The following is a 23323-nucleotide window of genomic DNA, read 5'->3' as shown; positions in this document are numbered from 1 at the left end:
TAAGTGACTATGATATTTTCTCCCTCTGGGAAGTGCTGAAGAAAAGAAAATGAAACAAAACGAGAGGTGAAGTGAGTGCAAAACTACCAGGTCCCTCAGCAAGCACTTGCATAGCCTAAATAATGAATCTGCGTCAGATAAGCCGTGACCTATTTTTCAGAGCTGAACTTTGAGGAGCTTGGGTTCAGGCCGATTTCGCGGGCTGTGAAGTCTAATTGCAATCCTGGATTCAAGGTCTTCATAGCTTTGGTGAAGTTCAGATGCAACTCTGTAATCTCTGATATTAAACTTGATCTGATTTTGGTTTGCTGCCCCCGTGCGAGCTTGGATGGAAGTGTATTGCATTGACTTGACTGCTGTTTAAGGCCCTATTAGAATTTTCTATAACATCTAGTAACAGCCAGAATTAAGCCAATACACACCTTCCTCAGTCAACCACGATTATGAATGATGGCATATACCAACTCCCATAGACGCTTCTTAGCCAAGCAGAAAGCAGTTTAAGAGCGCAACTTTTTCAGCATCTGAGAAGGGCCAAGAAACCTCAACAGAGCACACTTGCTTGTGAGATTGCTGATGCTTCCTGTTTCTGCTCAAGTTAGCAATAGAGCGTACGCACAGAAAGCCACACGTTCGCCGTATCTGAGGGCAAGGGGAGGAATTCTCAAAATTTCTCCGTGACTCCGGTGCTTTCAGTAGTGCTCCCCTTCTCATGGACGGAGCCCTGCCGTGGGGAACCAGAGCAGGGGCTGCAGGTCTGAGGTGTGCCTCGGAAGAGTGAGGACCCTCATGCAGAAAAGCTTGTCTGCTGCTAACGGTGAAGCTGAGACTGTGGGAATGGGTTGTTCCCCAAAGCGCATTGCTGTTGATGTTGCTGAAAAGATGTGGTGCTGTGCAAGGGATCAGCCCGGACCTTTTTTTAGTACAGGTTTGTTGAAAAAAATGACCTGCTTCAAAAAACGGGGAAATAAGACAAGGGAAAAAGATGAGAAAGTAAAGTGACTTGGAGTCTGCTAGAAATGGTGGAGGCTGCTGCTCGGCTCAGGGCCCTGTTTCAGCGAAAGCTATTTAACATTTTTGTAACTGATGGCAAAATTGCACCACTATTAATGGGCTCTCTTTATGGCTATAATTTATTCTTATTTCTCAGAGGCAACAGCATAGAGGCCAAATTACTTTATCCTGTGGTATTAAAAAGCCTGGGGCTGAGAAGCTTAGCCCTGCTTTGTCAGGATTTTCTCCATCTGGCAAAATAATGGAATAAAATCATCCTATGCAGAGAGCTGCTTTATTTTTTTAAAGAATGCTCTTTCTCTTTCAATTTGAAGCCTTCAGGGGAAGGTGGGGGGAGGGGGGTATGTGTGAGTAAATGTTTATTTTCATTCATTAGGTGCCTTTTCTATATTCAGGAGCTATGATTCCTGACTGCCAGACTTGCTCAAACGTCTCTGGGCATTAGCCGTATGTATCAAGGTGGAGGCAGATAGAGGTTAAAAACCCTATTCAGAGACGTGAAAGATTTATAGAGTCCATAGGGGTGAGGACATCCCAGTGGAGGTTACAAGGTCATAGGCAGGGTATGCTGACTCCTATAAAAATAAATTTCTTTTTTTTTAAGGGGAAAAGAAAGAAAGAAAACATGGATTTGTTTTTCTTCTTTTTTTTTTTCCCAACCATTAATAGCAAAAGGATTTTTTGTTTTCATCAATGTTAATCAAAACAGAAAGTAGGTATCTCTAGCAATGAATCATATCAATTGCTCATGGCCCTTTGCAAGTTTCTTGTGTATTTTGAAGTCACCTGGTCAATAGGATGAAACCTCACCAAAGCGTACCAGGAGTTTCTGATGACATAACACAAGTAGCGAATTACTGCTGTTAGGAGTATTTTGAGTGTGCTCACACGAACTAAGCTGCATCAGTTGATAGGATCAACTAAGCTTAAAAAAATAAAACACTGAGTTTCTGAAGCCAGAAAGCAAATGTGTGATTAACTGTTTTGATGTGAACAGTTCACCAAGCTCTAGTCATGAAAAAGAAAAAAAGTACAAGTATGCAAGGGGAAAAAGTTGAACACCAATGAAAATAGACCTTAGTAGGATCTTGGGGATGAAAGGGAAAGAGGAAAGAGTGAACTGGTACCAGCTTTTGTAACTTTTTGGTCCCTTCCCTCCCCACACTCTAAGAATTACATTTTGAGTAAATGCTTATATTACTGCAATTCGTAGAATAAGAGGGCCTGAGGTTACTCTTTTATCATTTGTTATCTAAGCTTTCTGGTAAGCCAAAGGAGCTCAGATACCATCTATCCTCTGGGCTGCTTGAAGACCACAGCTCTCAGCTGAGGGTCAGGTCTGAAATTGTCTTTAGAAAAACCTGGACTTCAGACCTAAATCTTGAATTTTCAGAAAGTGCATGCATTAGAGGTGTATTTACGCACCAGTGTGGTCTGGTGCCATGCAGGGTACTGTCAAACAGGCAGGACAGGATTCGAGGAAAATGTATCATAGGGAGCTTTGTTATGCGGCTAGATTTGCAACTAGATTACTCTTTTAATATTTGTTATGAGAAGGTCTAGAAAACCCAAGTGGGAACAGAGGCTGAGCACTGTGCATATACAAAGTCTCTGCCCCAAAGAGCTTAATATTTAAATAGAAAAGGTGGATAAATAGTGTAAAGGAAGACACTTGGAAGTGAATTGCATAAAGTCCATAGCAGAATGCAGCACAGAAATATCCTGTAAGTCCCAAATCTCCTGTGTCCTGTCCCAGAGTTTTAGCTACCAGCCTGAGAGTCAATAATTTTGTGATGTTTACTTTCATAAGATCTATCTGTAAACTTACTCCAGAGTTGTGGTTGCACGCTCCGGTTGTAAATAGAGTCTTAGTTAAAAGCTTTGACTGTTAGTTTTTTGGAAAGACCATGTCAAGGTACTACTCCATAAAATTCAGTTTAAAAGATTTCCCCATCTCCTGAGCACAGGCACCTTGCCAGTGGTCTGTAAGCCAAAAAGTCTCAATATTGCATATTCTTCTCATAATCTAGTTATGTTTTAATCTGTGTTTACACAGTACTGTTTTGAGGAACCATAGGCAGATCTGGGGGTTATATGGTGGAGAGTCCAACAACAATCGTACCCTGAAGCAAACCAGAGCAATCTGTCAGTTGTGGGTCTTGCAGTGTTTTAGGTTTCATTCTGGGACATTCTCAAAGTTCCTTGTTGACCCTAGCGATGAGGTAAGACAGGAAATTTAAAACAAGGTGTTGCCTAGTAAAAGCAGGCTACTGTAGTTCAGAGAAAGATAAGTGTGGGCAGCAGTGGGAAGTCAGACAGCTGCTCACATTTCATCACTGTACCTCAAGACACCAAGAACGTTTTCATTGGGAAGAGAAATTTCATTCAAGAATTTAGGATGATTAAGTGTTACTGATATTCGGTCCTTCACATTCAGGTATGTCAAATGCAGCTGGAACAAGGTTGTAAAAGTCTTTTCCTGGCACGTTTCTGATGCACAGCATGTGGATAATGTTTGCCTGTTGACTTTGCCGTTCACAAGGAGCTCTATCTTGAGGTCAGTGGGGTTGTTTGAACAGTTGGGAAAATGAAAGTTCAAGTGGCAATAGATCAAGTAGAGGCCTTGTTTCTGTATCACCAGCTCTTCGCTCTGGCACTGGATGTCTTCACAAATACCCTTCTCCGTCAAGCTCAGTTTTGAACTGTTTACTGGATTGGACACTAGAAAGCAAAGCAAACACATTTTAAAATGAGCCGCTGGGCTATATTGGCCTGGATTCAGCCTTATGAGACTCACAGCAGTGTGTTTCCTGGTAAAAGGAGACACCTGTTCAGTGGTTTTCCTGCAGGAAGCTCCAAGAAGAGGCCCTGGCTGGATGGCTGAGAGCTTACACATGAAAGTGGGGTGTTAAAAATTTCCAAGGACTTACACAGCCCTCGGGAAACCCAAGACAGGGAGATGCGGTGAAAATGGCCTTCTGCAATATTTAAAGGGAAATAATGGCGATGCATATTAATGTGTTTGTGTGCAGAAGGTCTCTTTTTTTTTTTTATTGAGTTAAAAAAAAAAGTTTATGTGATCAGATAGGGGGTTTACCAAACACACCCACATTTCAGGAAAGCTAAGGATTTTTTTCCTATAAAATGCCCATTTGGTGAAAAAGATATTTGCCACTAAAACCAGTTCACATAACACCAACAGCCTGCTCTTCAGCCAGCTCTGCACTCTCTCTTTGCCAGCTCTTGCCCTCCACGGGGCTCCCCACTGACCTCTCATGTACGCAGCGGCTGTCTTGGTCGGGAAATTCTGTAGGATTCTTAAATAGTCTTCGGAGGTGTTCCCTGAAGGAAACAACAGATTAAGTGACCACTCCTGATCTTTTTGTACTGTAAAATGCTGTCAGCTTTTGGCACGTCACTTATGTGCGGTAACTGTGCTATGGACAAACTCCACAGCAGCAGCTCCAAGGTGACAAGCAGCAGCAGCAGCTAGAAACAGCATGTCGGAGACTCTTACTCCTTGGCTGATAAAATCTTATCTGCACAAGGAATGTATAGCACTGTAACTCTATCGGTAAATCTGTAACAGTATAAAGCTCTGGTAGATTGCAGTTGTCGGTCCAAAATATTGTATTTCTTATTCTCCTTCTTACAAATAGAAATCACATGCAGGTAAGCTTAACTTAATCAAATTATTTGTATGGTGCGATTACAGAAAGAAGCTTTAAGACATCTAAGTGGAACATACTTCTGAAAATGGCTCTATGGGTGCTTTTGAGATGTCAGTCTGTTCTCTCACAGTTAAAATGTGGATGTCACCAGGGTTTCAGGTGAGGTTCACCCGGCAGGTTCGGGCCAAAAAGCCCCCTGCCAGAGGCGCTGGGACAGCTTCGGTTCTAGGTGCGCGGCGGGGAAGGGGCTCGCACAGCGCCGGCACCTCGGTTCTGTGCAAAAGGCAGCTGTGTCGCAAGGGAATGTCCCCAAAACCCAGAGCCCCGGGGCGGGGAGGTGCCGGGGCTGCCCCGCCGCAGCGCGCCCCTCCCTCGGCCGGACGGCTCCCTCCCCCGGCCGCGCCCGGCACCGCATCCCGGCACCGCATCCTAAAGCAGCGCCGCACCCCGCCACAGCACCGCATCCCACCATGGCACCGCATCCCGCCACAGCACTGCTACTGCACCGCATCCCGGCGCCGCATCCCAGCGCCGCATCCCGCCACAGCACCGCATCCCAGGATGGCATCCTGCTACCACATCCCAGCACCATATCCCAGCACGGCACCGCATCTCGGTACCGCATCCCGAAACAGCACCGCATCCCGGCATCGCATACCGCCACCACATTCCTGCACAGCACCACATTCTGGGACAGCATCCCTCCACCGCATCCCAGCACCACGTCCCAGGACGGCATCCTGGCACCACATCCCGGGCACTGCATCCCAGGATGGCATTCCAGACCTTGCATCCCAGGACTGCATCCCAGCACTGCATCCCAGGCCCTGCCTCCGGACACCACATCCCAGTATCCCAGCTCCTGCATCCCAGACCCTGTACCCCACCACTTCCCCTCAGATTTCACCTCCTTTCCAGCCACACTTCACCTTCCCATCTGTTCTGTGTAAGGTTTTCCTCCTTTCACCTTACTGGGCATTCATTAGGTGGCACTGGTTATTCCTCCTTTATTTTGTGACTGTGGAGAGCACAGTCTTTACTGCCCTGTGCAGCCCACAGACATAGGGACACACAGACAAGAGAGAGATTCAGGAAAACGGGATATATCACTGCAGCCAGGCAGGTGAAAGGTTATTTCGCACTGTGTTGGCTCTCCTTTACATCTCTCAGCCCTGCTGCAGCTGTGGAAGGGATGTGCATAGGAGCTCAGATGGGAGACTGGCAATTCCCTGTGGTTTATTCTGCAGCTGAACACCAGGAATAAAGTTTGAAGGAGTTTCAGTAAAGCCTTACAAAATTTTACTACCCTTTCACAGAGTACACAAATCACCTAAGTTTTCCTGTGACTCGGTTTATAAATTTGGTATAAGGGTCACCCAACCTACAAGGGTCTCTGAAGGACCAGTTAATACACAAAACTAAGTTCTACTAAATCCTGACGCTACTCCATGGCGTCAGATGACATATTTCTTGTTCCTTACATGAACAAGAAGGAATTTACTAAATGCAGAGTCAAGGATCTTAACTTTCATAGGATTCCTGAAACTAAGAGTACAAGAGATCCAAATCTCTGTACCCTTACGGTGTCTGCTGGGCCTGATTTTTAAGAGGTACTTGATCAGGAGGATGAATAAATGATGGAGAAGCTGGTCCTGCACACAAGTCCCTGGTTGATGATTTGTGACATTGCACCCTTTGCACTCATGCTGTTGGAGAAGGAGGCTGTGGATATCTCGAAAGAACGGCAATCTTTCTCTGATTTCAGTAGTTGAAACACTTTTGAGGGAAGCAGATGCTCACTGTGCTCCAGGAATGAGTAAGTCCTGTATCAAAGTCTCTTGGCTGTGCTGGAAATCCCCAAAGAAAAACCAAAGCCTACTTTCCTGATGTTAGCTATGTCAATATAGTGTTTTAGTGAGTACACAGACACTATAGAGATGTGGAGATATGTCACAGGATAGGAGAAAAAACCCTTCTGGCCCTTATTTCAAGCTAAAGCTCTTATGGTGGTAGCAACAGTCTCTGGTAATGCATAGTCAGCGCCCTAAGCCCACTCATAGTACAAGCGTCCTGCAAGAAGGGAGAATATTTTTACAGAAACTCAGTGGCATTTGGGGGGTTTACCCTATAAAGCAGAAAATCCCCTGCTGCTCCAGCATACTTTGGAAGCTGCAGCCCTGCAACATCTGCTAAGCAAGCAAAACGCGGCGCCTGCAGACAAACAGCCTGGCGCCGCCGGGAGCCCCAGCAGTCATGAGCTGTCTCAGGATATTCATGGCATCTCTCAAGATCTACCCCTCACTGATCTAGCTGCACTTTGCATTTCCAGAGCTGTACGTACATTTATTGATGTCAGCAAGTTTTGTGTGTGTGTTTAAACAATTGATTTGGTGACATCAGCTGTGTTTCTGAGAAGGCAAGTTATGGAAAAAGAAATTGTTTTATAGAGACATTTCCGGTTCTCGCTCTGCTGAGGCAGCTTATAACTGTTTTCTAGTTTTATTTCTCAAGCTAATTCTTTTATCTGAAACATTTCAGTGCAAGGCAGGAGAGACTGAAATTACTAGAGTTTCAGGATCGATTGATGGATATGTGCAATCGCATTGCCTAATTGGCTTTGTACTAGTTAACAGTGTAAAGCAGAAGTAATCCTACTGAAGTCAACAGGAGCTTAAAAATACTGTGAGAAGTAGGAAAAGCAAAGCCCCATTTGGGACTAAGTACCAAAGAGACCACAATGGTTTCATTGTCCGCTGTGCTGCACAGACGCTGTAGCTCAGGCGGCTTGAAGGAAGCCTGCCGATAAGGGGGGAGCCTTAGCAGGAAGCCATTTAGGTTCTGTCGCTCTAAGGAAGCTTTCAGGACATAATTCACTTTCGTCTTCCTGACTCCTTTTAGCATAGGATGAGCACCCAGGAGGCACAGCCCTGAGGAAAAGGGTCAGACTATTTCCATGAGCTTAATGCAGCTTTTACCTACTGAGCCAAAGGGGACACTGAGGGGGATCTCATCAATGCTTATAAATATCTGAAGGGCGGGTGTCAGGAGGATGGGGCCGGGCTCTTTTCAGCGGTGCCCAACGCCAGGCCAAGGGGCCACGGGCACAAGCTGGAACACGGGAAGCTCCCCCTGAACATGAGGAGAAACCCCTTCCCTGTGCGGGTGCCAGAGCAGGGGCACAGGCTGCCCAGAGAGGCTGTGGGGTCCCTTCCCCAGAGACATTCACCCCCCGCCTGGACGCGGCCCTGTGCCCCTGCTCTGGGGGTGCCTGCTCAGGCAGGGGGATGGGATGAGCTCCAGGGGTCCCTTCCAGCCCCTGCCGGTCTGTGACTCTGTGACACACTGCAGGACTGTGAAATGGGACTCAGTGGTGCCGTGGCCTCACTGACATTCCCATGATTTCTACCTGCAGTACAAAATGGAAAGAGTCTCATCAAAACACAGCAGGACCTAAAGGGGCTGTGTCCTGCCAGGAGGAACCCAAGGGCTGTGGGACACGTGGATACACTCAGACCTGCTGTCTGAGGAGATGTGACTCTGCCTGGGGAACTTGCCTCACTGCAGGCTGCCTCAGTTTCTCCACCTCTGAGATGGGTATAATGGGAGCACAGACAAAGGGCACTGAAACCAAGAGCTGAAAGTGGCATGCCAGAGTGCAAAGTGTCGATACCCAGACACGGAAAGCCCCTCAAATGGGGTTTTTGAGGCTTGTCCTAGTACCAGTCACCTCTTACAGTGATATTCCTCTGCAGGGTGTGTGGCATTACAACTAGCTGGAGGCTGAGTGTGGACAGGCACAAGGGTAGGTCAAAAGGTTGAGCTTATCTTACAAGGTGAAGAGCTGTGGATAGGCAAGAAACAGCTTTCAGTTCCTCTGTACCCCCGGCTGATTTAAGTACTTATAAAATTAGGCAAGGTGATTTCATACCTCTCTGTCAGCATGCTAGATTTAGCAGAACTTGCTTGATTTTTTCAGCAGCCACTACTTGCAGCTATCTTTAACTCCCTTCCTCCAGTTAAGTGCCAGCTGGTGCTGATGGGCTGTCCCAGCTGAGTGACACTGTGACAAGCACCAGCTGGGTGATGTCCTCTCCTGGGTCAGTGGCAGAGCTGGGCTCTGCTCGTGGCTGCACCAGTCACATGCGCACTGCGTGCCTTTGATCCTCGAGAGCCCAAGGACTGTCACTCTGGTTCTGTGCATTGAAAGGGAACTGAACTTATCTGACAATTTAACCTCCTTCCAAAAATATAAACTTTAGAAGTGTCAGTTTCTTTCCTCCAAATTTAGGAAGAACCTCTTATAAACATCACTGCACACCTGACTGCTGCAGATCTTGTAGAGTTTAAGGCCAAAACTATTCAAGTGTCTAGCCTGCTCATCAGTATAGCATAGGTCACATAGTTTCATGAGCCATTCATACATATATTCCTCTGTAACTTGCATTTTAAGTGCTGGAGAGACAGAAGATCTAACACTCAGCATTTTGTACCAATACTGGTCATCTCATTATGAACTAAATAAGCAACCAGCCCCTGTTATGACTAACTGGAATCTGTCTAGCTGCAGTTTCTTCTGGATACTTGCCTAGGAGGATGCCTGTGCACTCTTTCCAGTATTTGCAAGCCCAGGCTTGCCCAAATTTTTTGAACTGAGAAACACAGCTCATATGCCCGGACCTCCCGAGAGCAGACAGAACTGTAAACAGTTTCCCATGTATGCACACATACACAGGCATGTACGGAAGCTGAAAAACAAAAAATCTATATGGTCTAAACATAAGAGATCCATTTCTGAAGACTAACAGCTCAGCAATTTCAGTAGTGTTGTGCTGGGACAATTCCAGGCTGGAAGAAATCAGATTTAGTTGTAGAAGGCCAAACTGCACTCAGAGATATTGCTGTAAGCCTGGAAAGGCTTGTTTGCTTCTCTGGCTTCAGCCTGATTTACTCTAGGGTGGCAAGGATGTGAATGTCACCCCTATTATCTTAGGTTCTCAGAGCCAGATTTTTATTTGGGAACCTATTTCCCGTTGAAACTGTGAATGGGGTGCTGGATTTCCTTTCCTGGTCTGTCCATCAACTGTTAATGGATCTTACTGCCAGACAAAAATATATGTAAATAGTGTGTGTGCATATCTATCTACAGGTTTTTCCTTCTGTAAATGAGAACAGATTTTGGTATCATGTCTTTGTAGTTCAAAATAACTAGAAAAACCATCAGTCCAGGATTACAACCCTTATAGGGAAACAAGGTTTAGAGAGGGCAGAGAGGAGGCAATGAGGTCTGAACCTCTCCAGATGCTGGCAGGTCATAAATTTCTCTGTGACTTAGTTTTCCTCTAAAGAATGAACCTAAAAATAATAACTCTCTGACTCATATTACTATATGATTTGACATTTATGAAATGTGGATGAGTTTCCACATAAAAATAGTTCCACAGAAAGAATGGTTCACAAACATCTAGTCCACGATGAATTTAATTCTTTCCCCCTGTTGCTCAGGTACTCCACCAACAATGGCACACAGATTTTGAGGAGATTTATATCATTTTTCAAACATTTTATTATGTGACATTGCATCACTCTCAGCTACTGCTTGTGGATTCCTGCAAACGCATCCACTGAAGACTGCCAGCTGAGTCAGGAATGTAAACCTTCAATAAATCTCCTTCAGTGCCCACTGGTGTTTAGCTGATAATAGAACATAATCTCATTGGAAATCTAAACGAAATCATTGTGTTTCTCCTGCTTTAATATTACAAAATTAATTCAGTGATGTAGCTGTGGCTGGACCACTGTCCATTTGCATTACAATACAGTCTCTGCCTGAGTGAGCCCCAGCTGTTCCCCCTAGCACAGTCCTGCGCCCCTCACTAGTGTCTCCGAGATGTTTTGCACAAGTAGGTACCGACACAGCGCTGGAGCAAGGCTGGGCACCAAGTTGGCAACTTGGCAATGCTCATTTTTTGCATGCCTTCCCGTTTTGACAACAAAGGGCTTCAAAGCCCTGTTGTGAACAAGGTGGGTACAAAATACATGCAAATTATACTATCCACATCTGGGCTGCAGATCTGAGAGGCAGACACAGAACCAAACCTAAATGCACAGCAACGTCAGCCTCACCACATCCCTGTCCTGAAATGTTTCTTACACTTCTGTTTCTTGCTGCTCTGCGGCTGCTGGATGGGGCGTTGCAGCAGCTGCTGCAACTCCCTGCTTAGAAGTCAGCAAGCGATGCCTGGCAGCGTATGACAGAGCTCCCTGCCGAGGGGCTCTCAGTAAACTACCCGCTGGGATATATTAATCAATTAGCCCTGCTTTATGCATTTTAAGAGAAAAATAAAAGACCATTGTAATTTGCTCACGCTTTAATGCCCCATTACCCTGCCAGAGACATACAATAGAGACTGATAGGCCATGAGGGGTAGGCTGATAGAGCGCTTACACCCATTGCAAACAGCTTTAGCAACTCTTCCTGCCTTGTGGGGTTTCTCTATCATTCCCTGCTTTGTCTTTCACTAATGGTGTCATCTCAGAGTTAGCAGCAGAATTCAGAGCAAGAGGGTGCCTGTGATTGATATTGACCCAAAGACAGAAAGGTTTCTGGCTAATGAAACATCATCCTGTACATTCCTGGAGAGAGTACATTCCTCCTCTCTAGCGCCTGCCAGTTATTGATGAGCAGAAAAAGCAACTGGCACAGGTTGTCTGACATGAAATTAAAATATATGTATTACAATGCACTTCTGAATTAGCAAGACCTCTCCTCCCTGCCCTGGGGATGCCAGTATTGCTTGTGCTGTGCTTTGAAATAATACTGACTGACAGGTACAATCTCTGTGGCTCCCCTGTCAATCACTAGACTCCACACCAACAACTTTCACTACATCTTCCTAACTGGTGGTAAAACTCAGCCATGAAAACCAGCACAGTTCTGGTAACTTCTCTGAGGTTGTGTTGGTTTACAGGAGCGGAGGTTCTGCTCTGGGACCATATGGCCTCCCAGCTGCTGGGGACTCTCCATCATCAACTGGGAACGATGGGTAGCAAGGCTGATGTTTTGCAGCCTATGAGGTTTCCAAAGCTTTTTTTGGGCACTTTTGGGATACACTGGAGTGGGGCTGTGATGTGACTGCCCAAATGCCCTTATCCAAATCTGCCTTGTATGTTCAGACCCTGCTTTATTTCTGAGGAACTTCAGGTACAAAATAAAGCACTAGAAGACTTAAGAGATACTTTAAAAGACTTAAGGAACTACTTAGGTTGATAAGAGAGAAAGCAATTAAGAAACATGCTTAGGATGTCCCAGGGACGGGGACGCCATCCTATGGGGAGAATGAAATCCCTCCAGGTTACAGGAATTTTAAAACATGAAAAATGATGGTTAAGCAAGGTGTGAAGTTCTCAGGAAGGATGCAGTAACATGCAGGGACTACTTTGAGACATGTGGGCTATGAAACAAGCCCAATATGGAAGAGTCTTGGATTAAAAAATTATCCAAGATGCCCAAATGAAGCATTATGTCATTTGTGTGCAAAAATGCAGCTGCAGAAAAGTTGGTTACGTGATTAGAACTCTCTGGACCTTGAACTTCAATTTCCCATTCTTCCATCGCTTCTAGATGAACGAAGTGCTTCATTTTTCCCATCTGTAGTGTGGGAGGCAATGGTAGCTCCCACCCTATGGGACTGAGTAGGGACTTGTATTTGCAAGAAGTGAGAATACTTGGTGCTAAGGGCTGTGTAACCAGGGAAGCAATGCCAATGAAATACATAGTGCTCCTTCTGATTTACGCTAAGGAAAAGCAGAATCTTGGTACACTGTCTCTGCTAGTCTAGTTGGACAGGTTTTTTTCCCAATTTGGACTCCCTGTGCTCATACTTTGCCTGTTTTAATTCCTTGCCCTGTGCCTCTTGTCCCTCCTAGACCTACCCATTCCCTCCTCTGTTTTCCCCGTAAACCAGTAGGAAACACACGACTGCTCCAGGCCAGAGGAGTACAGGAGAAATTTCAGTTGTTTTGAAATATATGCCAGCACATTTGCACCCATGCCTTGTGAAGATGGGGACATTATGCCCACACGTGCAAGAGCCAGCCCTTAAAATAAGACCTAATAGTCAGACTGAGTTCACATCCTCTGGCAAAAAGGCTCTCTTGCAAAGGCACCTCAGGGCAGATTCAGTCATACTTGTTATTTCCTCAGCCATGCACTGGTTTCCGGAGGTACCGAGTAATTTGAAAACTTTCTTCTTCTTCTTCTTCCCCGCCCCCCCCTTGGCTTTTCACCAAGAGGAGACTTTATGTGAAATGTTACAATGTGCACAATTGGCTTCTCCTGGGCAATATTTGCATTAGATGAGATAAATGGCATGTTTAGTGAATTTAGGCGTCTTACCTGTCCTGATAGGTTTTGCGATGCCCTCCGTGGCACGATCAACTGCCTGAAAGAGAAACGAGAGGAGGGGTAGTTACTCCCAGAGCACATCCATGTTCAAGTACGATCCTGCTTTAAAAGTGGATCTTAAAAGTTTCCACTGCATGCCATGAAGGCAATACACAGCCTGATGCACAGGCAGCCAGTGCCAGGTGCTATAGATCGTAGGCTTTTATAAAGTGAGGGATTTCTGTGGAGCAAACATCTCTGGCAAGCTCTCTGCACTCATCCAAATATCATCCTCAGTCATCCCTCACCATTGACCTTTTTTTCTAACATAGAAAATCTACATTTCTGACACAGCCAGAAATTCTCTCAGTGCAGTAAGATGTGTGTGGCTTTTGTTGGGGCTGTTTTGGAAGCACAAGTCCCCAAAACCTCACTCTGTGACTTGCAAAAGCTTGGAGACAGTAGGACAAAGTGGGACTGGACACCCTTGAGAGCCAGTCTCTGTCCCTGGGAAGCCAGTAGCCGGGTGAAAATAAAAGCCGTAGAGCCCCAACATGGGTCTGAGAGTGACAAAGTTGTTCTGCTTCACCTTTCCTCCTTCTTCGTGCTGGGGTGTAAACCCAAGGGTCAAAATAGCATGGGAAATTGTCCTCAATCAGCATGGCCTGAGAACTTCTCAGGAAACATGCTCCCGGTGTGAAATATGGCAGGCTTCATCTGTGGTCTTGCTTCTGTTTTATCACACCTCTCTGCCGTCCAGACATACAACCCTGAAGCCTGTGCTTGCTTGCATATTACTTCCACGCAAGTAAAGTAACCGACAGCTCATAAATGTCTGTCAGTGCCCTTGAGGAGCAAACAAATTCTCCCAACAGCCAAAGGAAGATACTGAGAGTTCCTCAGTGCTTGAAACTCTGTGACATGTCCTTTCACCCAAACACACCAGGCAGTCCCACAGTGATTTCAGTATCAGGGAGTGGTTTTTGCTCAGGCTAGCCTAAACCAGCTCCTCTTACCTGGATACCAATTACCTGGGCTAATTATGCAGGCTAACCAGCCCAGGCCCAATTTGGCATAGGATCATAGGATCATAGGATATCTGGAGTTGGAAGGGACCCATAAGGTTCATTGAGTCCAACTCCCTGCTCCTTGCAGGACTAGCTAAAACTAGACTATATGATTAAGAGCATTGTCCAGATGCTCCTGGAACTCTGACAGGCTTGATGCCTTGACCACTTCCCTGGAAAACCTGTTCCAGTGACCGACCACGATGCCCAAGAAGAAGAAAGTTGGGAAGCTGCTTTAGCAGAACATCTAATATCTCCTGGAGGAATAAGGCACACGATGCACGTGGTGGGAGACATCTTCATCCATAGCAGTCTTAAAACATAAGCGTATTATTCCTGTGTGTAAATAGGATAATGTGTGGCGTGGGGAGAAGGATGATGGTTGGAGAGTGAGAAAAGTCATGTTGGGTTTGTTTGTGGTACTTAATGTTCTAGCCTTAAATGTTTAAGAATACTTTAAATTAGATTTTGGCCTAACGTGACCTTGTTTCAACCATGGCTGAAGTGTAGAGCTGCATCTGCTCCCGGCAAAGCAATGTTATCCTTCGGTCTAACGCCAAAATACTGTGTCTTGCAGACAGAGGTGGCATAGTTGCTTCATAATTTGGGTATCTGTAATACATGATTTGTTCATTTTCTCTCCCCACACCTATGCAACACAGGGGAGAAGTTACTTGTTGAGACAGTGTATCTCCAGGTGATCTTCCTAAGCTGTACAGGAAGGCTGCTGGGTTAGGAGAAGAACGGGAACCTAGAGATGTAGTTTGAAAAACCAGGCATTTCCAAGCTTTTTGATCCCCTATACAACGTCCTCCCTTGCAAGCTCTCATGGATTCTATGCACACATGTCATCAAATGTGGGACTGAGACCAGTCTTGGCTGAAAATACTCCCAAGGACCATCTTCTGGAACCTCTCAGCTCCTGTCTTGGACCCTTGCACTGGGCTGGGCCTCTCACAAGCACTCAGGGCGCAGGGAGCTGTTACTTTTCAATACGATGTATGAGCATTTCTGCCCTCTGCGGAGAATTAAAAGTATTTTTGCATGACAGAAAGGGGATGCTCTGTCCCCAGCTAGATTATGCTAAACAAAATCAGATAGCAGATCCACTGCTGCCTGTAGAGAAGTGTTTGGTAGAGTGATTGAGACATTATCGTTGGTGAGGTGCTCACCTTGCAGCCCTCCCTTGGAGATGGTGTGCAGGATAAGGCTGATGGCTCACAGCTTGCTTTGTAGTCAGGGCAACAGAAACAAAATTAAAATGTATTAATGTATGGTGTTCTCACCTGGGAATTCTCCCAGTGGGTGAAAACAGCAGATACTAATGCAATTTATTTTAGTGACATTTGAGTGGATATTCAAATAAAACTTTAAAGCTTGCTTTGAAATATTACTGGTATTACTTCTTTATTTTCTAACAGCACAAATATTGGATGTAACGCTGTAATTTAGAATGCAAAGAGGCACACAGTAGGAGCTCAAAGAGATTAAATTCTTCCGTGCCAGCTCAGGAAGAATTCATGACAATGAATTTCACCTTCTCTGGAGTCATCTGGGTGCTGATGATGAAGGATCTCAGTCTTTACTCAGCAAGCAGAATAATTTGAGTTTGCTTCAATATAGAAAATTATAATTCATTTCACAAGAAATTTTCCCAAGCTGAGACAGACTGGTGCTGCTAGAGGGTCATTCTAATATCCTGTGTCAGAACTCTGAATATTCATTCAACCAGGGGTCTCTGAAGCGTGTATCCACCTCCAGAAAGTATAAGGAAACACACCCTGAAAGCACAGTCTGCCAGAAACTGGCCTGGGGTCAGCTTAACTAGGTCCAAGACACTTCCAAAGCATGTCCACACAGCAGCTCTGGGGGATCAGCTCTTTGGACTGCTGTCCTCGAAGGAAGTTTTGCAATTTGAAAAAAAGCCTCAAGGCTCTCCCATGTTTTTGCTCAGCCTCAAACCATCATTACCTGTCTCTGGCTGAGGGGGAAGGACAGCAGCGGCACTTTAGGTAGGTGGCCCTGAGTTACCAAGAGGCAAAGGTAGAAACTACACACGAAAGCTCTAGAAAGGCAAGTGCCATCCATGCAGCTGATCTGACAATGAGCATCACAGGAAACATAGCTCTGTGTGAAATTCAGCTCTTCCAGTCCTGGCAAAACCTATTAAAGTGACGCCTCTAGAGAGCAGATGACTGTCACCGTACAGAACACCGATGGCAAGAGTTGGATCAGTGCAGTTTTCTTCTGAATTGCCTCAGTGGTTTTCCTGTGGTGTTCAACAAGTGGGAAATCTGCTTTCAGGGGCAATTTTCAGTGGTTGGGTTTGTTTTGTTTTGTTTTGTTTTTTAATTTTTAATTTTTGTCAGGATTCTCCACCAGAGGGGGCCAATAGACGCCGATTAGGGCAGTCCATGACAAGATTATTTTTAAGCAGACATAAATCAGCAAATCCACGGTGCAGGAACTTGCTAGGTGCTGTAGTTGTGATTCCTTGTTACGGCAGTCCCACTGCTAAATGGGTTTTACATTTTTGACTCCAGCAGCCTTGAAGACTAAATCAGCAAATATAAATATCTTCACTGACTGTTATCATTTGCAACACTGGTGCCTTAACTCTGCTGGAAAGATTTGCCCGCTCAGTTTGGAGGTTAAAAATATGAAGTCTACAAAAACCAGAGCAGTGATGGCCCATCTCAGATTATGGACTTTGAACGTTCACACAGAATTGTTCACAGAGGTAGGTGGCCTAGTTGTCTGATACAGCATACCTTGCAGTACAGCATAAGATTTACTAGGGCATGTGTGTCTTAAAATTACATTTGCCTGCTCCTTTCTGTCCTATACTCTTTCACTGATTGTGCATATATCTTTCTATATATATAAATAAATACGTTTATCTACATAGATGTGTAAATATACATATAACTAGCAGCAGTGAAATGCAGCAGGCAGAAGGGTGGAGGTTTCAGCACTCTTGTAACAGTGTTAAGAAAAATGAAGGCTGTGGACCACCATACACCAACTATTCTTATTCCAGAGGAAAACAGTCACTTGTAATATCGAGACAAGTGAATGGCCTGAAGCCAAGGGTTTCTGCAGATGAAAGCTGAAGAAATGAACTGACTTCAGCACTGCACATAGTTAGTTTCAAAAACCATAGTTTAGTTCCAAAAAACATAGTTTAGTTCCAAAATATGACACTTCCCAAGTCTGACACTAATGTGTTGAGCCACCCTTCCTGAAAACAAGACGTAAAGGAAATTTCTTGGGGTGTTGGAAATTTCTGGGCAGGGGATGGTGAAAAAGTATATTAGAAGTGTTGTTAGATTCACAGAAGCAGTTCTGGAATCATAGTTGCTTTTTTGTTTTAGTCTTTCATGTTGGATTGCCCTTGCTCAGAGCGCCTAGACTTTGGGTGATGTGAGCGCCTTGTTTCTACACAGTTTGAATTTCCCTTTCCAATGCATTTTCCTTCATCTTAAACTAGGCAAGTGTAAATTCATCAAAAGGAAGACAAGCAGCCAACTTCCATGTACCTGCAATGGGGCTAGGGGACTGGGTGATCTTGCCACCAGCAGCCTCCTCTTAATGCAGTGGTACCCAAGACATGGGTCACAAGACCTGCATTGTCCCTAAGAACCTCTAACATTCCTTTGGACAGAGGCAAATAAAAGTTTCTATCTCAGCTCAGCATAAGGAGGGCACCATTGCCCCTGTGGTCAAGGATCACCCATATAATGCAGCTGACAAGACCTGGAGAGAAAAACAGGTCATCCCAAGAGGCTGATCCACAAAATGTTGGTCCTTTTTTGAGAAGTTACAAAGAAAATAATTAACCCAGCTGCTGATGCTCTACTCCCTACAGCAACAGGACTCAATAGCCAGGGATCCAAATACAAGAACCCCCAGACCTCCTGTCCTGGAGCTGCTGAAGTCAACACTTACAAGATGCTCAGCCCAGCCACCACTGTATTTACCAAGGGCGTTTGTGCCTAACCTTATGCTGATGGTGTGACTGTCAGCTAAAGTGGTTTTGGAGCAAGACCTGGAGTTTCTCAAGGAACCCAGCTCACAGAATCAACACTTGTTCCCTGGCCTGGAAATTCAAGACCAGTCACAGATGGAGGATGCCTGTGCTGCTTCTGACCTGGGGGTCTTTCTGCTCCCTGAGGACAAGAACAGAAGTTATGCTTTTACTGCCAAATTCCTCTCGCAGCGTAAAATTGCTGCTTGGTTTTGTGTTTCTCACACACCTCAGCTTCCTACTTTCTCCTTCAGCCAAGCTCATTTCCAAAGCACCTGCAATAATGTCATTACTCTTTTAAATTAAAACCTTGACTCTTTCAGTAATGTTGTTCCTCAGGCAACTAGTGTAACTGCCTTTATCCTGATGGAGAGGTAATTTAATGCTTACTTACATAATAAGTACAAATGAAAGCCTCATTATATAGAAAAGCTGTGGCAATTCTGTAATTACCCAGGCTGTTATTTTAAAGATCTCCCTTAATGTCCTACTATTTATCACTTGAAAACCCCCATGTCTCATTCTAACTGTGCCTAAACTGCGTCTCTTTTGGAAGAACGCTGATTTCGGGTAAATGACTCCTCTTTGGTGCAACTTGAAGACGTATCAGTCAAGCCTTCATGGTTTAATTTCAGGGTAATGTGCATAAACAGATACACAAGTTGCATAGGGTAAATTTAGTAAGAGAAAATATTGAGCTGAAAGATCATATTTAGTTTTCCATGGCCAACTTCCTCCAGCAGCCCCATGCTGGTGCCTTCATTCTATGAATAGTAGTGGAAGTACTTCAGCACTTAGATTTTTGTAATAAGATTTCAAAGCCTATAAAAATTCTAACCTTTCATTTTACCCAGGTAAAGTTCATGACAGTGTTTCTAGTGAGATTAGAAATGCACTTTTCATATTCACCATCACCTGTACCTCTGCTCTGGCTGTAACTGTCTCATTGATTCCCCATTCAAGACCAGATCTACTTGAGAGCAATCCTCTTTGTTTTAAGAAGGAAAAAAATGTCTGTAGGCAGAGAGAACTGTTGTTTTTCTCAGCCCTTGCCTCACTTAAGCCCTCCAATCACCCTTGCCATAACTCTACTTTTGCATGACAAACCCCACCGAAGAGTGGGACTGACAGGGAGGGACAGGGAGCTACTTTGCCCCCAGCCAGTGCTCTGGGTAGTTCAGGAGAGCTCTGCTTCACTGCATCGGTGCATCCCAGCAGAGCACCACGCAGAGGTGCCTTGTGTTATGTCCGTAACTAAAATTTATCAGTATTTCAGAGGAACACATGTAGACACTCCCAGCCCAGACCATCTTGGACTGTCGTCGCTCTTTGTAGAAGCGACAGGAGGCACATATAAAACCAGGCATCAGACACAGAGGCACTGATCTATCTTCTTTCCACCTCTCCTCCTAACTAGGCAGGACAGAGGGTGGCTTGCTTGGATTATTAGCTTTCCACTTCCATTTACAGAATAGAAATTGCATGCTACAAGTTAGAGGCTGGAAAAAGATATTTCTCTCGAAAGTTCTTTTCTCTCCCTCTTTGTTTCCTCTTTCTCTCCCCTAATGCATGCGTACGCATTGACGACAGGAGGCAGCGACTTTCTGGCCACAGGATAATTTTTGGAAAGTAGTAGGGTAAAAAAAAAATAAAGAAGAAAAAGACAGTGAATAAAGTAAGAAATTGCTTACCGTCCTCTGAACCAGTAAGACCATGATGGTGGCTAATGCAAAGACGAGTAACACAACAAGGGTCGCGATGATGAAATACAAACATGTTTTGTTAGTGGCTCCAAGCCTCCTTGAAACAGTGTCTTCATTCACATGCATGGCTGATTCATGAGAGTCCTTCGCCTGAAAAAGTGTTTGCTCTTGTGCCGAGCACATTCTTATATACCTCTCAGGGTACTGCTCTGTATCTCCTCTTGATCAGGTTCAAGTTGCAGCCCATCTCTGTTCCTGGCAGGATTTTCCCCCTTCATCCTGGCTCATGTGATCTGGAAAAAAAACTTCATCACTTGTAGTACAAAGAAAGAGGGACCTGGGGGCGTGAAGCAGGACGCAGCTGTGAAGAGGGGAAGGAGCTTCATGTTCTTGATCAGGGATTTCGTGATGGCAGTCTTGTATGCTGCAGCAGAGGTTTCTGATGTCAGAAGGTGAATAGTTACCAAGATCAGCTGTCATCCCCCCCGCCCCGTCGTCCCCCCCCCGTCACTGGCTTTCTGTGAAATGGAGAGCTATGCAAATTCTGTTCCATTTTATACTCAGTGCAGCTACAGTTCAGTACAGAAATCACGCCAGAACGCTGCCTTCCTGTCGCACAGAGTAACCTCTTCTTATTCCCAGTAGCGTCCCAGAGCTGTGATCGCCAGAGCTCTGTGTTCAGAAATGACCAAGGCTTTGAGTTCAGTGACTGTAGCTCCTGCCTGTGAAGGGCTGGAGATGTTGGGTGAGATTTTTCATTGAAGTATTTCACAGAAATGTGTGAGGAAGACATCTCTGATACAGGATGCAAGTTGTAGGCAGAGGCACAGAAAGAAAGCGGTCACACCAAAGTTGCTGAAAGCATGATGTTAGGATGTGCCCACAGAGGGTGTGTGCATTCACCTTCCTGCCCTGGCTTATTTGCAGCTAGAGAATTAATGCTCATTTCTATCCTGTCCACAAGCCTTTCTTCGTCCTAGCCTGGGACCATCACCCAGCCATGGGGTTTCTCACAGAACCTAAATGGGGTTTCTTCAACTGGAAATATTTCTACTTCATTCCAGTGTGAAGGGACAAGCCATTACTAACCCTGCATTTTTTATGTGAGATGACTCCTCGCTTTCTGGCCAGTCCCGCTCTGAAAACACTTGGGGGTTTCTGAAAATTTTCACAGTTAGATGTGTGTCCTCTTTTGATTCGTATCAGCGCAAGCCAGTTAACTCTTCCAACACGATCGAGATTACTAGGAGTATTATTTGTCTCAGCTCTTCACAGTTTGCGGATACAAGGATATCAGAGAGGCTGAACAGGATCTCACCAATCATCCCTCTAGCTCAACACCTTTCCTTCAGTAGAGGGAAACAAGAGATGTCTTGGAAAGAATATCAGAACACAAAAAGCAGGTAGAGTTTTTAATTGAGTTTAATTCTCCAGTTTCCTCTGATTTGGGCTTGTGGGATTCCCAAACCAGAGGTAATACCTTTCTATTTTAATCCAATTATTCTTTACACTCCTTATATTAAAGGGTCTTGGCATCTTACTATAATTACTACTATCTTCTAATAAAATCATTAGAGCACAGCACTACAAAAGCTTCCTTAGATTTTCAGAATAGTGTTTTTCAGAGCACCTCTTATCGTCGTGGAAACAGGCACAGTCTATTTTAATCAGAGACAAAGGGAAGAAGCCTCTTCTCCTTAAGGATGAGACAGTAGTGTAACACACTTGGTCAGGGCTTCCTCAGGAAATCTGTTGCTCAAGCCTGACAGCTTGGGTGAGATGGATCCTCACCTGCTGGGTCCTGCCTGGTCAATGTACAACCTTGGACAGCCGCTGGCAGCAGTGGTTCTCCCTCACCCTGGTTTGTGCTGGAAATTAATCTCGATTTGCAAGGGAAAGATTTACAGAGTCTTGCCTGCAAAAGTTCTTTTGGCCCCTTAAACCAGTCAGTTCTGCAGAGCAACAAACCCAGCTGTTGGGAAGCAGAACATGGAGGTCTCCTACGACGGGCATTGCTCCCCAAACCTCGTTGACAATGTGACTATTCTGAAATGCAGGAAAATCCAAACTGTGGAGATCTTGTAGTGACTGGCAACATCTACTGTTCTTGAAAAGATACTTCAACATCTCTTGCTCATGGCTGAGCAGATACATACCTCAGCAAGAGATGATTTTTGAGAGGATAATGGTTATGTAGTTTTAAGTATGTCACATCATGCTTGGTGTCACGAGGAAGGCACTGTCCTCTGTGAGCTTGTAGGCTTCTGTGGTTGCACATGGATGTGCATGGTCAGCTCTTCAAACAGTAAAACATTTGTGCTGAACTTACTTATACGTGGACAACCAGATACTGTAGTGGTGATGACTACAAAAGAAAAAGAGATCAGTGAAGGCCAGTAAGGGAAAACAGGACAAATTCATTCCCTGTGTAAACAAGTGCAATCTAGAAGAAATTTGTCCCATTACTTTCTAAGCTAAATTTGGTTAGCCAACTAGTACAGCATCGGAAACCCACAGAGTTTAGTGAGTTGGAAATGCTGAAATCTTCTGGGAAGGACACATAATATATAGGAGCACAGAGCATCCACTCACACAGTGACATAATGCTATACGGTGTTCCAAGACAGCAAAGGCAAATACCTAAGACTGCTCCAGGTAACAGCAGGATCTGTGAATGATTTCCCTTTAGTGCTGGGTGAAATATCTTGAAATGTGGAAGTGAAATACTGCTCAGCTAAGACAGCTATACTGTTAAGGCAGCCAGTAGCTTTTAAATGGGGTAAGTCTGCAGGATGAGCAGATACTTCTGTAGCTTTGTCTTTGGCAATAAATAAACCACCATACCTCGCTGTTAAATAGGTGTTCTTGGGGTACTGTGGCTGTGTATCCTGGCTTGTAAGTGGCGAAGCTCTTCCAAACATAACTTTAGTGCAATGCTCTGTTATCCTCTAGTTCCTAACAATGTCACTCCACAAACCCTAGCACACTATCTGTCTGATTATGCCTGATTTCCAGAGCACAGTTCACTGCTTTCAAGCCTGCTGACCAATGTTCTATCAACTCTCACACGCTCCTGTTCAAGAGGTTAAATAGCAGGTGCTTGCCCGTATTTGCATTGGCACAAGCTGCATCCTCTGCAGCAAAGAGCTTTGCATAATAGGACAAAGAGGGAGAAAACACATGAACCACAAAGCCAGCAGTTCTAATTATTTCTTGGTAGCGCTTGCAAGTGACTCGCTTTAGCAGAAAAATACAAAATATCCCAGTCCCTTGTTGATATTTATCTACTCCTCTGCTGAAAGGAAATAAACTTGCTGCGAACCGAAAAACCATCCGCATGGTCAAAGGAAATTCACCTTTGACGGAAGTCTGTGAGAACTGAAAACCTTTCTGAAAGCCATTAATGGCCAGTTCTTCAAAGATGCGTAGCTGTCACTGCAATCCAGGGGTGCGAAGTG

General features: G+C 44.9%; 1 protein-coding gene across 1 annotated transcript; it reads right to left on the bottom strand.

Annotated features, from left to right (window-relative positions):
• Positions 1-3084: 3084 nt before the first annotated feature.
• On the bottom strand, positions 3085-20065 carry TNFSF8 (TNF superfamily member 8). Its single transcript, XM_064468928.1, has 4 exons — positions 19854-20065; positions 13081-13126; positions 4285-4356; positions 3085-3735 (listed from the first exon to the last, which is right to left on the bottom strand). Exons 1-4 carry the CDS (start codon positions 20046-20048, stop codon positions 3338-3340), a joined length of 711 nt encoding a protein of 236 aa, XP_064324998.1. The 5' UTR covers positions 20049-20065; the 3' UTR covers positions 3085-3337.
• Positions 20066-23323: the final 3258 nt, after the last annotated feature.

This window comes from Phalacrocorax carbo, chromosome 18 (genome assembly GCF_963921805.1).
Source record: "Phalacrocorax carbo chromosome 18, bPhaCar2.1, whole genome shotgun sequence".
NCBI classification, from domain to species: domain Eukaryota; kingdom Metazoa; phylum Chordata; class Aves; order Suliformes; family Phalacrocoracidae; genus Phalacrocorax; species Phalacrocorax carbo.
This window is presented reverse-complemented; position numbering and strand designations above follow the sequence as displayed.

Excerpts from the sequence above, each read along its gene's own strand:
- TNFSF8 (XM_064468928.1), bottom strand. The coding sequence starts at position 20,048 with ATGTGCTCGGCACAAGAGCAAACACTTTTTCAGGCGAAGGACTCTCAT. Across the intron at positions 13,127-19,853 it reads TCTTACTGGTTCAGAGGACG|GCAGTTGATCGTGCCACGGA; the intron begins GTAAGCAATTTC and ends TTTCTCTTTCAG. Across the intron at positions 4,357-13,080 it reads CGCAAAACCTATCAGGACAG|GGAACACCTCCGAAGACTAT; the intron begins GTAAGACGCCTA and ends TGTTTCCTTCAG.